This window comes from Sinohyriopsis cumingii, chromosome 4 (assembly GCF_028554795.1).
Source record: "Sinohyriopsis cumingii isolate HCF-2022 chromosome 4, ASM2855479v2, whole genome shotgun sequence".
NCBI lineage: Eukaryota > Metazoa > Mollusca > Bivalvia > Unionida > Unionidae > Sinohyriopsis > Sinohyriopsis cumingii.
In genome coordinates this window covers 54,766,838-54,785,423 of record NC_142964.1, presented here as the reverse complement: position 1 = coordinate 54,785,423, position 18,586 = coordinate 54,766,838, and the positions used below count along the sequence as shown (strand labels likewise).

Here is an 18,586-nt window from a genome sequence, read left to right as displayed (position 1 = left end):
GATATTTCATTATTTTCCCTGATACTTCTGTTATCAGTGATTCAGATGGGCTTATATGAACAACATAAAACAGAACTCAGAGATGTATTTAGTGAATTTTTGAATGTAGCAAAGCAATAAATCAAGTCTGAATAATTGCAAAATCTATTGTTTGTATCAAATTTGTTCTTATGGATAAGCTTCACTGGTGTTTGTAAGATTCATTCTTAATATTATCTGTAATAATGTACAAGTCAGATCAACTGTTAACTAAGAAGACCCAGACCTGCCAGTGCATTATGTACTGGATGATCTGGGTCCATGCAGCTTGTTAGGGATAACGCCTGATATGCTGGGACATTGTTTGACAGCAGACCAGGGTCCATGCAGCTTGTTAGGGATAACGCCTGATATGCTGGGACATTGTTTAACGGCAGACCAGGGTCCATGCAGCTTGTTAGGGATAACACCTGATATGCTGGGACATTGTTTGACGGCAGACCAGGGTCCATGCAGCTTGTTAGGGATAACGCCTGATATGCTGGGACATTGTTTGATGGCAGACCAGTGTCCATGCAGCTTGTTAGGGATAACGCCTGATATGCTGGGACATTGTTTGACAGCAGACCAGGGTCCATGCAGCTTGTTAGGAATAACACCTGATATGCTGGGACATTGTTTGACGGCAGACCAGGGTCCATGCAGCTTGTTAGGGATAACACCTGATATGCTTGGACATTGTTTGATGGCAGACCAGGGTCCATGCAGCTTGTTAGGGATAACACCTGATATGCTGGGACATTGTTTGACGGCAAACCAGGGTCCATGCAGCTTCTTAGGGATAACGCCTGATATGCTGGGACATTGTTTGATGACAGACCAGTGTCCATGCAGCTTGTTAGGGATAACGCCTGATATCCTGGGACATTGTTTGACGGCAGACCAGGGTCCATGCAGCTTGTTAGGGATAACACCTGATATGCTGGGACATTGTTTGACGGCAGACCAGGGTCCATGTAGTTTCTAATTGGATATGATTTTAAAGTGATTATGTATACTAGGTTGTTCTTGATGCTTTCAAATTCATTTGTATCTTAATCACAAATTGTCAGAGGATATTGACACTGTTGAGGAATCATATAATTTGATAATCAGTCAAAAGCTTAGTATATGCCTTGTAGTTTTCCAGACCAGGTGTTTCAATGTATTCATTATTATGTCTATGTGTGTTTTCCTGAATTGACAAACTCATTTTCATAGAAAATGATCATGAAATGTCCAAGTTGATAATTTTTGTTAAGACAGACTTTTAATTACTCCAATTATGATGCCAGTGCCTGAAAAATTTAAATTGGTCCCATCAAACTGGAAGAACTAAACCAAACACGTCTTTTTCGTGCTGTAACAGTTCCTTATGGTGAAGAAACACATTAGGCCAACAATGTTGCAATAAGGTTTTGTTGGCATTCAATGAAGTTTAAAACAAATTCAGAATTATCCAACCCTGATAAATTAATGTGGAAAGAAGGTGCATTGTGGTAAGGAAAAAGTTGTGTTTTTCAGCACTGCATTCTTCAAATATAAACAGAATAACTTATTTAATTAGATAACTAGCTATGATGCTTAATTATCAAAAAGATGTTTTCACCATGAATTTGCCCCTTAATACTATTGTAGGTATTACTACCCTAATTTACTTATATTATTCCTTTATTTTCCTACATTTTCAATAAAATCGGGGAAATTATTTTTAAAGTTTGATGCATTAGAGTGTTTTATGTTAGACACTAACTTGGACAGACCATCAGAGTTTCTTATGGAAGCATCAGCTTGGACATGCAATCTAAAAATATTGCATAGGTTATTTGCATTTTCTAAAATGTGCTATTTAAATGTACGTGAATTTTTGGTGCAAGTTACCTTTCCTGCACAAAAGCTGAAAGGATGAACAAAGAAACATTTCTTTCATCTGAACGCAAGAAACATCCTTTGCTGGCTAGCAGATCTGTTTACAAAAATCAGGGAAAAATTTATTTTAAAGTTTTTTTAGGTACTAAAGTAGGGTACTTCAGCTCCGTTGTTGTCATGATTCCCTGAAGTACCTTTTCCCGAACATGTAGTGTATACATGTAGTGTATATTTGTAGTGTATACATGTAGTGTATACAGGTAACTTTGACTTAATCAGATCTTTTTATGTTACATTTACTGAATCCTAAAACCAAATAATAAAATATACCAACAAGGAAATAAATGTCAACACTGCAAAGACCTTAAATAATTTTATTTCAACAAGTTTGCATAAATCTCTGAGAATATAATATTAGAACTATAAAGCTATTATGCGAGTGCCAAAGGAAAAATCACTGCAATCATATTGAATCTAACACATGGATAGTCATGAACAAAAAAAGTGCAATAAAATCAATTGGTTAAGATTTTGTTTTCCATCATAAAGGAAAACATTTAATTCTTAATTTCATTATTTAACATTACAGCATTGCTGACATATTAGATACACTAATAACACAGTGTTTTTAATAGAAAAGGTGTACGACAGTTAATTTTAAGCTAAGTAAGTCTAATGCATGCAGGCAAATTTTTCTTGACACGTTTTCCTCAAAGACAATAACATGAATTCTTCTTTTTTATGGGTTACCAATTTCATTTTGTGCTTGATATAAACCACACATTGAAAAATCCAGTAATTATCATTCTGTGGAAACAATACAATTCCTTCTGCAAAGTCTGAAAATAAAGGATCTGCAGCATACTGCACTTAAAGGCCTACTTTATAGGCATACAAACTTTTCTGTTTAAATGGCCTTGAATTTAAACAGTGTATCGGATTACATCAAGCCAGTTAAATAAAACACTACAGTACATAACATTTCTTATCAAAATAAATTTAATTTAAATTTGAACACACTTAAGTCCCTAATTTCAAGCTGATGAATACTGAGATCTGTTAAAGAAATCATTTGACTGAGCTTTAGATAGCAGTGGTTTACTGTCTCAAACTTAACACACACAATTTTTTTTCAACATAAGTGTATAAATGATAAATTGTGACATATTTCTCCTTGAAAGAGTTTTCTTCATTTTTCTTCTCATGATCAAGTTAAAAAAACATTAGGACTGTACCATTTTAACATAACTGTACCCAGGGTAGGACTGTACCATTTTAACATAATTGTACCCAGGGAAGGCAGTTTTTAAAAAAACATTAGGAATGTACCATTTTAACATAATTGTACCCAGGGAAGGCAGTTTAAAAAAAAACATTTGGACTGTACCATTTTAACATAATTGTACCAGAGAAGGCAGTATTTTTAAAAAAAACATTAGGACTGTACCAGTTTGACATAATTGTACTCAGGGAAGGCAGTTTTTAATTTTAAAAAAACATTAGGACTGTACCATTTTAACATAATTGTACCCAGGGAAGGCAGTTTTTAATTTAAAAAACATTAGGACTGTACCATTTTAACATAATTGTACCCTGGGAAGGCAGTTTTTAAAAAAACATTAGGACTGTACCATTTTAACATAACTGTACCCAGGGAAGGCAGTTTTTAAAAAAAACCATTAGGACTGTACCATTTTAACATAATTGTACCCAGGGAAGGCAGTTTTAAAAAAACATTAGGACTGTACCATTTTAACATAACTGTACCCAGGGAAGGCAGTTTTTAAAAAAAACCATTAGGACTGTACCATTTTAACATAATTGTACCCAGGGAAGGCAGTTTTTAAAAAACATTAGGACTGTACCATTTTAACATAATTGTACCCAGGGAAGGCAGTTTTTAAAAAAAAAACATTAAGACCGTACCATTTTAACATAATTGTACCCAGGGAAAGCAGTTTTTTTTTTAAAAATATGCCAGGGTAGTTCAGTTTCACAGAGTTCATATTAAAATGACAAGAAAATTCTAAACTGCATCTATTGGTGAGTACCCCACTTTAAAAGTGCCTTCCCTGTTTCCCACGTATGTTTTAATGGAACAGCCCTTACCAACCTGATTTGAAATATTATAAAAACAAGACAAGCAATAGTAAAAGACTGAAAATCAAAAACTTTTTCCAAGCAAGTTGGCTGACTTGGCAATACAAATTTGCTACAATGTGACAGATAATAAATGTTTACATACTTTTTAAAAATTGCTTGTTGCCAGAAGGCAGATGCCAAAAATATATTGTGAGTCAGGCTTAATTTAATTTTGCAAAAATATTAAAGAAACTAAAATACAGTCAGAATATATGTACAAAATAAACACATGTTCTTTTTCCCCCGATACAATCTATTTTTATGACCCTTGGTCTAGTGTGATGATACGAGTCCATGGGAAGAATTGGCATATGCTACTTAAAATTCAATTCTTGACTAGGTCAATCAGACATTTTCAATGGAGATTGTATTTGTCAGATTAGTGAGGGCAGACTGTATATATATACAGTATTCATTAAAGTATGGCACATTCAACTGCACATTGCAAAGACCCAGATGTGCCATGGTAATAAAAACACATTTCAAGATAGTCCCAGCTGGCACAGTTTGTATCTGCATTGAGAATTTGTAGCCAAGTTTTTTAATCTGTGGTTTGTAGCAGCCACAAAATTCATAAAAATTACATCAATCATAAAATGCTGTTATACATTGTTTTATTCAGTCTTACTTCTGAAAGTGCTGAAGCCCTTCTTATCACTACAACCTGTCATATAATGTTAACATTGTATCAATAAAATTTTAAAGCCATTAATGTAGCAAATCCCTGTAAATTTTGCATGCACCACTATACATGAACTCTGCACAAAAAATCTGGATAATTCCATCTCCACAGGGTATAGGTATACAATATAAAGGTAATTAAAAGTATACACATCATCCCAATTTCAACACATATCAGAAAAATTAATGAACCAGTCAAATATTGACATATGTATAATTAGAACTCTTAAACATCTTTTAAAAATATATATTTCAATAGTAAAATAACATGCACTGGGTATCAAAATCCATTGCCAGCATCCTGGAACAACTTATACCCAGTTTTTATGGCACTGATTTAAACCAAGTATGTTTGAAATGATACAACGATAAATCCCAGCCAGACAACCCAGTTTTTATGACATTGATTTAAAACAAGTATACTTGAAATGATACAAATTCAACAATATATAGATTTTGGCACACATTTTTATATAATTAGCAAAAATTTCAATGTTGAGTAATTAAACTGGAATTTGATCAAGAAGTTACAATGATTAACCAAATGTTCTTCTGGTCAGTCAGATTTCTAAGTATGGTTGTGTAACAACACACTCTGAAAATGTGCTACCCAAGATGTGTAAATAGGTGTCATAAACACACACACACACACACACACACGTCTGTATTGAATAGCAAAAGATTCCATGGTCAGCATTGGCACCTTTTGTAAATATTTAAGTATGAATAACGTTGACCTAAATTTTCATTGAAAGCATTATGAAAATAAATGAAAAATCTATATTGCTTATAACACTAATTGATCAAATTATCAAGCAGACTGAATAAAGAACTTGTAATTTTAAATGAAAATGGAAATGGGTCATTTCAGCGATGGGGCATTTCAGTGATGGGGCATAATCGTGATACTCTTTAGATGACTATTAAAGTCAAGTTGAATAGTGTACATTCTTGTTTATAAAGACAATGGGTAACTGTCTTTGGTTATTACTGAATTGCAAAGTTGCATCATTAAAAACAATAGTGTTCCCAAACAAAATGATGCACATTTTGAAAAATTTTTTTTGCAACATTGTTAATGTGGAGCAAAATAAAAAAATGCAAATTTCCTTGAATAATTCTATAAAGAAATAGTTCTTCCTGATCTCTTCATACAATAAGAAAAATTCTGTTTACAATAGATAATGGTAGTTAAATACTATAAAACTGCATCTTTCCAGTACATACTAGTCAGAAACCAGACTAGCTGAAAACTGGTCTTAAATTTTCATAAATTCTAATTAAATTATACATAATAAATCAACCAACATTTTGACAATTTTGAAGAAAATAAATTACTGGGGCTTCATTAACAAAATAATACATTCAAACCTGTGTAAAGGTCACCGGGTTACAATGGCCATTCTCATTTCTCCTTCCTCCCAAATTTCCAATATAAATATTCTGTGTGTACTTGTCACCTGTGGTCAGTGGCCTGGTGTTTCCTAATGAACAGTGGTTTCTCTCTGGCTCCAGTGGTCAGTGGATTGTATCAACTATTTTAGTATGCAAATTTAACATATGCTTGGTGAGCAAGGCATTATTTAGGTAGAACATGTGAATTTAAACATTTCATATTTCACATATGCTCACCATACTCCAGTCACACTCTTGGTCTAGCTCAAAGGTGTCAAAATGTCAGGTCCAAAAGCAAGGCAGTTTTTATCCTTACAGTAGACAATCCAAGTACTTTGCTGGATGGTGGGTAAACTGGTCATGTTTTTGTGACAGAAAATGAAGTTGTGTTGTTGCGTTGTAACCCAGTGTGACGGGTGTAGTTTTATATTTTCATCTATTAGTGTGTCAAATAAAGCAATCTCTGATGAAAAGGTTCATATTTGAAAAGGGATACTAGTTACATTGCTTTTCATTAGGGTGAGGGTCATTCAATATTTAATACTTGTCTGTAAAGGCAGGCAAAGTTTTAATGAGTCACAAAAAATTGCCATAAAACAAAATTTGAGGAAAGGACAATATATATGCATATTTTATGATTTTGCTGAACAGTGCACAGACAGTAGATGTCAGCATAAGTAGCTACTCATGACCCAGTGTTGTAGGTTCCAAAAAAGAAAACAGCCTTTTTAATACATAAAGTCATGCAGAAACACATCAAAAAATTTAAAACCATATTTTGTTTGATACATAAAATCTTAATGATAAACAAAATAAGAAGATTTGTGAAGAATAAAGTAAATGTTAAATATTCCTGAGATTTTTAGAAATAACAAGAAATTACCTTTGAAGATATAACAATACACTTCAGCCTTGACACCACATCAAAATTAGACAAGTATATGTGCTGTGAAACAAAACACTGAAATCACATCATTTTATCAGATCAGCTTGAATAACACTTCATAACATTAAAGAGTCTCATCTCAACAAACAAGATAAAAAACAGAAAATACAGAATACAAAATGAAAATAACAAACCCATTTGAAAATAGCTTGAGCTATTTAATGTTTTGCCATTATCAATCTAATCTCTCTCTATTAGAGGTATGTGGTATAACCGGTATACTGTGGTATTTTCTTTACAAAGGTATGTACCATATTACACATTTTCACTGTACTGTCTATTTCAGTAGTTTCTATCACAAATGAATGTATGGGAATTCCAGAGGAATGTATAGGAATTCCAGAGGAATCTCATTATGACTTTTATGATATTAACAACATAATTTCGTTATTCGAGAGAAAAAAAGTAAAAAAAGTAATATTTAAAAAACAGTCATAAAATAATGGTGAATATTACCATGGTGATAATTATATTTATGATCATTAATCACAAATTTGTCATGCGTCATTTATGCCAACACTGTTGTGAAACATTCAGGCCAAATCCAACTTTCAGAAAAATACAAAACAATAAAAAACAAAAACAACTGTCTTCTTTTAGTTATTTACTAACAAGAACGCATCACGTATATATATTCCTTTGTAAGACTGAATCATCCTACGATTTTCAGGAGCAAGCTTGTTTTCTGTCTGAGCTCAATGTAATTTCTCAAGTTCACTAAATATATTCTTGTTTGTTGAGTGTTTTATGTTTACTGACAAACTCTAAAAAATATCTTGCACCAGTGATGGCATCCCGCTCAAAGTTTCCCTGCCTATTATATCAATACTGCAGCTAGAAAATTACGGGCTTCAATTTCAACACTTCCTATTTTTATCAATAGGCATGATGTCCTTCACAGTGTTAAGCTTAATCATCCCAATTTAGTTACTCTTTAGATTATAAATTAGCGGTATGCCGTGATATGTATTGCCATAAGTTCTGTTGTATAAATTTGGTACAAAACTGTTAGCAGTACCTAGCTCTAATATATATATATATATATATACACACACACACACACACATATATATATAAGGCAATAAATAAAAATATAAAAATGTTAAATATAATAATGATTATTAAAATTGTCCCTACATCAGACGCCCAACAAACAACTTTACATCCCAACACAGGGTCAATGTTGTGAACTTGGACATAGATTGAATGCACATAAACAAATGTTATTTTACTCTTTTATTGTAGAAAGAATCTGTCAGAAACTTATTAAGCATTTAAAGTTACCATATATAACTGCCTGTAAGTCAGGTCTAACTACGAAAAAAACATTGACTCTGATATGTAGTCTCAACATGTGCAAGCTGAAAAGGATCAATGCTCTTGGTTCTACCAAGTCATGCATAAACTCAGATCTACCAGTGCATGATCAATTATTCATAATTTGGATGTGTAACCCCTATCAAGGGGGGAGGGGGCAGATAATGCTAAGAGCAGAAATTTTCATCCTGTGCTTGAATGGCTATCTAAACAGTAGTGTAGCTAAATAAGATTTTGAGCACAGCAATAGAAAAATGCAGATGGGAATAAAAATAAGACTTTATTTCTAAATTAATATAGGCTGGAATTTAAAATAAAAGATTTTTAAAATATCACAGCAAGCCTTAATTACATAGCATACATTATGATGATACATAGCATACATTATAATGATACAAAAAAGCATACATTATGATGATACACAGCAAACATTATGATGATACATAACATACATTATAATGATATATAGCATACATTATAATGATACAAAGCATACATTATAATGATACATAGCATACATTATAATGATACAAAAAAGCATACATTATGATGATACATAGCAAACATTATGATGATACATAGCATACATTATAATGATACAAAGCATACATTATGATACACAGCATACATTATAATGATACATAGCATGCATTATAATGATACAAAGCATACATTATAATGATACATAGCATACATTATAATGATGCATATCATACATTATAATGATAACATACATTATAATGATACATCGCATACATTATAATGATACATAGCATACATTATAATGATACATAGCATACATTATAATGATACAACGCATACATTATAATGATACATCGCATACATTATAATGATACATAGCATACATTATAATGATACATAGCATACATTATAATGATAGCATGCATTATAATGATACATCGCATACATTATAATGATACATAGCATACATTATAATGATACAAAGCATACATTATGATACACAGCATACATTATAATGATACATAGCAAACATTATGATGATACATAGCATACATTATAATGATACAAAGCATACATTATGATACACAGCATACATTATAATGATACATAGCATGCATTATAATGATACATCACATACATTATAATGATACATAGCATACATTATAATGATACATAGCATACATTATAATGATAGCATACATTATAATGATACATCGCATACATTATAATGATACATAGCATACATTATAATGATACATCGCATACATTATAATGATACATCGCATACATTATAATGATACATAGCATACATTATAATGATAGCATACATTATAATGATACATCGCATACATTATAATGATACATAGCATACATTATAATGATAACTGGCACTGTTACACTCACTACTGTAGCATTTGTGAACATAAAAATATGAATTTGAAAAATTCTCAAAAAGATAAATACATGTAGATTCATTACACTTGAAATAAACATGATCTGTTTACACCAAAAGTTGTACATTTATAATATCAAGCTGACGAGGCAGTTTTATTACAGGAATGAGTAGCATGCATTTCTGCATAGCATGACATTTTTGAACAACACTGAATATTTTTTGTTTTTCAGACAAATAAAAGTTATTTGGTCAAACATAGTTTTGAAACAAGCGAATTAATTCTTCAGTGACATAAAATTGTTGTTGTCATAACTTACACATGATAAAAACATCTAAAAATGAAAAGAAGATTATATGTACCTAATTTCTTTTGGACAATTTTTTTTTAAAACTGCTTGGAACAATACACAGTACAATCAAGGATAGCTGAAAACTTGTAAAGGATTTCAAAAAAACTATCTCAACAAGTTTATTAAAATGGTACAAAGACCATTCTATCCAGCCAAAAGAGAAAATAAACTACTTGTATCAAGAAATGATTAAATTCATGACTTGACCTGATAATTATGTCACTAAATATAATGATGGGTAAGTAAATTGTAACTCCACTCAGCCCCACCCCCAATGGTCTTGGGGTGGTAGAAATGGCCGACATGCCTTCCTGCATGTTGTAAGAGGTAAATAGTGGAGGCATCTTTTAGCCATTGCATGTGTTATGTGATGATGTTCCAGCTAAGAAGGTCACAGAAGTTTGAAAAGAGTGAAAAAATCGGATTAACTTTGGATTTTAAAGATTTGATACTTTTTTGTCCTTTATTTATTATAACATTGTCAGGAGACCTAGGTAAGCTTCCTTGATTCCGTATACCTAGGATTGTGCCAAGTGATGCTAAACCTGATCCATACATACCTAATAAAGACAATTTCAACAGTTTATCTTAAGAAATTCTAAACATGTTTGTACCTGATTTACACACAGTATACATCCTATTAACCAGATAATTGTTATAAATAAGTTTTGCAATGAGATCACATAACTTACAATACACAATCTGACTAGAAATATTTGCACACTAACAGGACAATACTGGTAAACACAAACTGAATAACATAGATTATTATATAAACACTCTTCAACTTAAATGTCCAAATAAAATGGAGAAATGGCAAATGTAGATTGTGACTTGAAGAATAATCTATGAACTTCATTAATCTTATTTCTTATTGTTTACTAGTGTCACTTTTCATCATGAAGTAATCCACTTGATCACATTTTCAAGACTGGAAGACAAGCAACTTTTTTAAAAAAAAAATTTTTATAGATGATGTGACAGATCTTGGTGCTTATCCCTAAAAATCAAAATCCTCCAGTTTAGGACAATAATCTGTAGTAATGGCCAGTAGTAGTGGTTTATATCATTATATATATAAATTTACAATACATAAGTCAGTGGGGCCCCAAGTGGCCAAGTGGTCTAAAGCGCTCACCGTTCCAGATCACTGCCATCTCACCTGTCTGCATGGGTTTGAGTCTCAGACTCAAATAACATGGGTATGTGAGAAAGCCTGCCAGTAGCTTCTCATGGGTCGGTGGTTCTTCCCGGGGTTTTCCAGGGTTCTTCCTCCACCAGTTATACTGGCCGCCATGTATAGCCTATCTTGTGCTGAAAAATGGCACTAAACACTACAACAACAACAACAAAAAGCATAAGTCAGTAGTTGTAACAGTTTTAACTTAAGTAAAAGATACCATTTTACTACTATTTATGAACTACTGATTTCATGCCACTTACCAATTCTGCACATGTTTGGTTCTATGATCCATGTCTAGTGTACTTAAACGTTCTAAAGTGTACTGGTTTATGAATTAAGAAAGAGTCAATACCATTAATCAATTCCACTGAAGCTTGTTCATCACACTAACTGACATGTGTTATGACTGACATTATTCAATAACTTTACAGAATTCAATATTAGGACATTCAGTGAATCATGTTCAACAATACATCACTTCAGCCAATATACTGATGGTTATAATAATTTCCATTAATTACCATTATCTACTCACTTATAATGATTTCCATTAATTACCATATCTACTCGCTTATAAGTTCGGTCAAAATGTAAGTAAGAAGATCCTGATCTAGCATAATGCACCCGCATATCAGGGTCTGTGTTTACTGTTCTACTGATTAGTCCTAACAATCTGCACAGACCCAGAGCTGCCAGTGCATTATGCAAAAAACATATGGGTCTGTGCAATTTGCAGTTGGATTTAACTTATAAGCGTATATATATGGTAAATATTTATGCAAATCTGCAACAGTTGACTATATAATACATGTTAACACCTGGGTACAAAATGCAACAACAGGGCATAGATTACAATAATCCACGGAATACTGATAAGATTCATTATAGCTCTATTTAAAAAAATGTTAAATAAAATACAGCAAGGTATGACTTTTTTAAGCATTCTCTGGTTTTACTCTATAATTATATAACTTAAAAGCCCCCCAAAAGGTTGGCCCTGACAATTAGGTGCCAGCATACAGACTGAGGTACTGGAAAACTATTCAAGATATATCTTTTACTTCACATCCTTTGATCTAAAAGTACTTGTAACAAATTTGAACGTTAAGCTATTTAAAAATCGTTTCATAAAATATCATGATCTGAGCTGAATTTCTGTCTTTGTCATTGTAATGCTTGCTTGCATTTCAATAAAAAAGAAGAACCAGGTATGATAGTCATGAAACCTTTGAAAATCTAATTTAATTAAAATCTAATTTAAAGATGTTCTTCAGATATTACACCTCCATCTATGATTAGACTTTCTTTTACAGTAAATTTATCTAAGTTGATGCTTAAATTAAAGGATCATTATTTATACAAAATAATTTCTTCCTTTCTTCATGATTACAATGGTTATTTCAAATAAATAACAAACATAAACAAAATATTCAAAAGACACTGTAAAGCTTGATGGCTTAATGGCAAGCTAAAATTGACTTCTGGCATAAAATTACATAATCTCCATGTTTCAACATATGCTTTAGATAAATAATTCCAAATATTACTCAGTATGTAGCACTGAATTTAATGCTCCTTGTTTTCACTTGCATCTATACTAATTGGCACTTATTTTTATCAATAACAAATACCTTTTATAAAGGATCAGGTAGATAACCTGTGACATTATGGGATAGTACTATGAGCATACATACATACTGTATATATTGACTTGACTGCCAACTCTTTGTTTCAAGTGCAAAGAAATAACACTGTTGAAATAATACTGAAAAGCCATGACTTCGTCTGCTAAGCAAACTACTTTGATACAATGTAAAAATAATGGCACATCTAGAAAATATTTTAGTCTTGGACTAGTTTAAAAGAAGTTGACTATGTAAACACTAAAAAGCATATACAGTTTATGGTGTAATTATTTGCATGCACACACACACACATATACACACACACACATGCACACACACACACACACACACACACACATGCACACAATAACTTAAATATAATATATTAACTATGAAAACTTAACATAATTTGTACAAAATCTCTGCGCATATGCTTGAGATCACAGCTAACCTGAAGAAAGACTGGTGGAAATGCTGGTACCAGTAGGTAGCATCAGCAATAGTACCATCACACTAACTGGTTTTTGGCAGGATGATTACTGCCCATGCAACAACAGAAAAAACAACATTTATTAACCAAATTTCAGTGCTAATGGTTTCGAAGTGTCACCCATGTAGCATGGTCTGAAAAATAAAGAAATATAGGCAATTGGTAAAATACTATAGAAACTTTTATAATATGGGACTCTTTGAAAGCTTGAACATCCCCATCCTTCACAAAAATGAAAATGAAGCCATAAGTGTATCTATCTACAAATGTTCTTCATGTGAAATTAAGGTGAAATATATAAAACAAATTCAAAAGTCACCACCAAAATGAATATAATTAACTGTCAGTAAACTCAAACTCGTGGACTTAAACTGTATATACACAGGAAATCCTGCTACACATATCAAGTGTGTGTTGTGTGCAAACGCTAAAAAGGAAATGGTACTACTAAGCTTCTGAAGGTTCACACTTTTAAGAAAATAAATTAATAGCTGCAAAGAAAACATTAGGTACTATCAAGTGAATATCAAGGCAGTCTTAGAAGCCAAGATAAGTTATTGTAAATATAGCTTATAATGTTGAAAATTAAACTTGACCTGGATGTTACCGATGTATCTGATCAAGAGTAATACTGGCTAATGGACAAAGGTTGAAAATGAACTAGGCTTTAAAATAATTCATATCAATATTTGAGACAGGCTTGATTGCAATTCAAGAAGTGTATCTATAGTTACTGAGTGGAAACAAACAATAAAACATAATGGGAGACAACCACATGGACAGACAGACAGGAGGGAAACTGTTTGATAGACATGCAATAAAAAATGCAACAGCACAAAAAAAAGTACTAACCATTTTAAATCGCGCATTCCAGTCTAAATACATCTTATATTCAAGCAGCTTTACACTGACGTAACAAATTTACTTACTGATACTGACTGCAGTAAATGAAGAAACATTGGGATTTACTTTTCCTCTGGTGGCACTTTCACAGGTCCCCACATCCTCTCTCCATCTGGACTAGAGCCATAAGGTAAATGGCCCAGTGGTCTCTTCTCTGCCATTTTCTCCACCTGAAGCATCTTCTCCTTCAAAAGTTTCTGAGATTCTCTGATAATGACATGGGGATCCAGTGTGCTCTTTGCACACTTAAACGTGGCTTCATTGAAAGGGAATGCAAGAAAGAAATCCCCTATTTTGGGAGGTGGGCCTTTTGCCTTGGGCTTATTCAGGGGGATGGATACTGACTTAGACTGAGTCCTGTTGAGCAGTCTGGAGGTTGTGCCATTTTTCTGGCTTCTTACATCTATGTTTAATGTATCTGTGTCCTTCTGCTTAGTGGTGTGTTTACTCGATACCTTTAATGGATTTTCCTTTCTTGTCTCGGCTTCAGCCCTTCTGAGTGATAGTGTACCTTTGGAAGGTATAAGACTTTTTGGCAGTGCTGCACCATTGTTTCGCAGAGGAGACAAGGTTCGTGCTATTCTCTGAAGCGATCTTGAGTTTTCTGAAGCCTGACTCAATGATTTTATCTGAAATGCCTCAGAATCCTTGAGTGAATGGGTACTTAATTTCCTGTCAGGATGTTGCCCAAGTGTATCACTTTTAGTTCGATGTTTCTGATTTGAAGCGTTAATAAGTGAAATCTTGTCTGAATTATCACTTGATCCAGAAAAGCTAGAAATGGCACTATCAGAATTATTTCCATTTCTGTTGGAGTATTTTTCATATTGATGTACATGAAAAGCACTTGGCCTTCGGACTACAGGTGAAATAGTAGGGCTTCCATAAATGCTCAGAGAACTTCTATCTGTCACAAGAGAGGTCTGATCACATGAGTAATGACTGTGCAGATTAAAACGTTTGGATACAGCAGGTTGTCTAGAAGTGCTTTCCAATTCATCTAATTCTTCTGATTTTGCACTTGAATGTCCAGAACTGACACATGATGCCTTTTCATCATCTAAAGGGTGCACAAGAGGCAGTCCAAAACAGAGCTTGTCCTCCGATACTGGCTGAACTAAGATGTCCTCAATGTAAGACAAGGTCTCACAGACCATAGATGGCTGTCTACTTATTGGTTTAACTGTTGAATTTGTTCTCATCCTTGGACTCCAATGTTTCAAATGACTTTCAGACGTATTCCTATCAAACTGATAAAACTTCTTCAAAGTGTACTCACTACTGCTGTTTTTTCCCCCTCTATCCATATCTGACTCTTTGAAGTTCATCATTTCCATCAAATCATGAAGCATGGGTTTTTTCACAATTGTATCTACCTGGCAATCGATGCTTAATGCAGGGCTAAAATTTACCTCCAACAGCCATGGCTTCATATTTTCATCAATTAGAATGTCAAACCCATACAGCTCAAAACAATTGTTGACCTTTGGGACTTGGGGCGCCTGTATCAAAATCGTGAGGATCACAATATTGATAATTTTTGTCCATAACATGCTGTTGTCTCTGTTATCTTGCTGAAGAAAATAACGGAGCTGGGTTAAAGTCCACTTGCATCCTGGACCCACACGCTCCTTGTCTGTGGTGTATGATGGACTGTACTTGTTGATGGATGTGTTTGTCAAGTGGGAAAAGATATTTTGAAGGCATTTCAAATCAAATTTTTCAGTGCTGAAGCGTACAATTCCCTCTTGGCAGATATATATTGTAAGTGGATGGAATGATGGTACTGCTACATATATCCTCATATCAAATTTGTACCCACCAATAAGCAAGGGGTTGGTTATGTAACTCTGCACAACTGCATTGCAATCATATTGTAGCTCTGAGATGTCTCGGAAGATGAAAATCCCCCTCCCACGTGACAGGTCTGCTGGCTTGAAAATCCACAGTAAATCCTTTGAATCATTTTTCTGCTTTAAGAGACCATATTCTGCAACAAATCTTGTGTAATCATTTGGTAAATTAAATGAAAGAGGGCTGAAATTATACACCCCTGCCCCATGCACCCCTTTCATTCGTTTTAAGTTCCGAGCCAAACAATCTTTTCTAGTTATTCCGGTGGACTTTGGATAGTGGTTAAGCCTTTGCCATGCTGCAAGATTCTCATAATCACTGATACGAAACCGAGATGTTTTCCACCAAATGTTCCAGTCGGACTCGTCCTGTATTTCCTCGTCAAATTCTACCCATCCTCGTTCTAAGAAAACTTGTCGAAGGATTTCAGGACCTGAACCACCATCATTGATTCTAAAAATAAAAGCTCTTGTCCTTCCATCTGACATTTCCCTTGCACTTCTTGCATAGCATTGGCACTGTTACAAACTTTATCTAGCTCTGATTTACTTCAATATGCCATGGACACTATACATTGAAAGAGACTGTTTGACTTTGGAACCTTGTTTTGTTTGTTTGCTTTACAATGAGTTGAATCCAGTTAGATCTGAAGGTCAACTTTTGCAACATGCTTCTTCACAAAGTTCTTTGCAATGTAGAAAAATTGAAATCTGAGGATTTGTTGGAGGGATAGTGTAACCTGAAAAGGTATTACCATCAGCAGACAATATTCATCCCAGTCATTCCAAGGTCACCATGATGCCAGCTTCTCTGACCTGGAAGTGCCTCAATGAGGCATACAGAGCTACCCTGAAATTATAAAATTATATGGAACATAATAATGTAAACTTTTTGTGTGAATGCTGTCTGCTTGAGGTTCATTGTTCAGGAGATTGGCATGAGTGAAGTATTGTGTCCCATACATGACTGGTACAACACCTCATTTCTGCAGGAACAATGTTTTGTAGTAATATGTTAAAATATCAATTTACATCATGGCTCTCAACAGAATTTCTGGATGAGGAGTCCTGGACTTTTCACTCAAGTGTTACAACTCTATGGTTTTAAACTAAATAACAGAAAAGAGCAAAAACAATAAGTACTGTAAAATTCAACAAATATTTTTTTCTCCATATAATACAAAGTGAAAATTAAATAATAACTTATTGTGAATTAAATCCCAAATAGTCCTAAATGTTTTATCAAAAGTCCAGATGTATAAAGTTCCAACTGAATTCCTTTGGGATTCCAAATGAGTTTCAATACTGAATGTGCTGATGTGCCAGTAGTCTCAAACATGGTAATGTTGTTGTTGTTGTTGTTATAGGGTTTAATGCCATTTTTCAGCTCAAGATAGGCTATACATGGCGGTCAGTATAAATGGTGGAGAAAAACCCAGGAAAACCCCAGAAAGAACCACTGACCCATGAGAAGCTACTGGTAAGCTTTTTCACATACCCACGCTGGCCGAGACTCAAACCCACACAGATAGAGGTGAGATGGCAGTGATCCGTAACAATGAGCGCTTTAGACCACTCTGCCACTCACGGCCCCAACACGGTAATGTGCCATTGGCCTAATGTGATGATGCACTAATCAAAAAATGTTCTCATCTGAATTCACTATAATTCCAAATTAATGTTCCAGTCCCAGAATATTACTTATGAGCAATTTTATTTCCAGTGAATAGTAATTTAAATAAATAATTCCAGCCAAATGGAGTTCTGAACACCAGGTCAAGTACCAAATATAATACATAACATGTAATCATTAAGAAAAGCCAACAAATAATACCAACTAAATATAATACATAACATGTAATCATTAAGAAAAGCCAACAAATAATACCAATTAAATATAATACATAACATGTAATCATTAAGAAAAGCCAACAAATAAAACCAATTAAATATAATACAGAACATGTAATCATTAAGAAAAGCCAACAAATAATACCAATTAAATATAATACAGAACATGTAATCATTAAGAAAAGCCAACAAATAATACCAATTAAATATAATACATAACATGTAATCATTAAGAAAAGCCAACAAATAATACCAATTAAATATGCATAACACATGGAACTCGGGAGTACCCACCCACTATCTGAGAGTCCCTCACTTTCAAAAGGATAGAAAGAAAAATGAAAAGCACATGATCATTATTTTGGTATTGTCAGGATTTAATTCTTAGCTATTTATAAAATCACACTGCAAAGAAATTACTTTTTAGTCAACAGAATGTTCAGATTAAACATTATAGACATCAATTTTTATTTTTTTTATATTCTTACAACAATATTAAAAACAAAAAATGAAATGCAACAATAAAATTGTCAACAAATAGTTTCAATATGACAAATGATCACTTAAAATGCTGTGTAGTTTTCT

The 18,586-nt window shown here is 33.3% G+C and overlaps 1 protein-coding gene across 1 annotated transcript; it reads right to left on the bottom strand.

Annotated features, from left to right (window-relative positions):
• Positions 1-9,737: 9,737 nt before the first annotated feature.
• On the bottom strand, positions 9,738-16,995 carry LOC149801195 (uncharacterized). Its single transcript, XM_089955234.1, has 2 exons — positions 14,324-16,995; positions 9,738-13,528 (listed from the first exon to the last, which is right to left on the bottom strand). The coding sequence occupies exon 1, from the start codon at positions 16,637-16,639 to the stop codon at positions 14,360-14,362; it is 2,280 nt and encodes a 759-aa protein (XP_089811360.1). The 5' UTR covers positions 16,640-16,995; the 3' UTR covers positions 9,738-13,528; positions 14,324-14,359.
• Between the last annotated feature and the right edge of the window lie 1,591 nt (positions 16,996-18,586).

Excerpts from the sequence above, each read along its gene's own strand:
- LOC149801195 (XM_089955234.1), bottom strand. The coding sequence starts at position 16,639 with ATGTCAGATGGAAGGACAAGAGCTTTTATTTTTAGAATCAATGATGGT.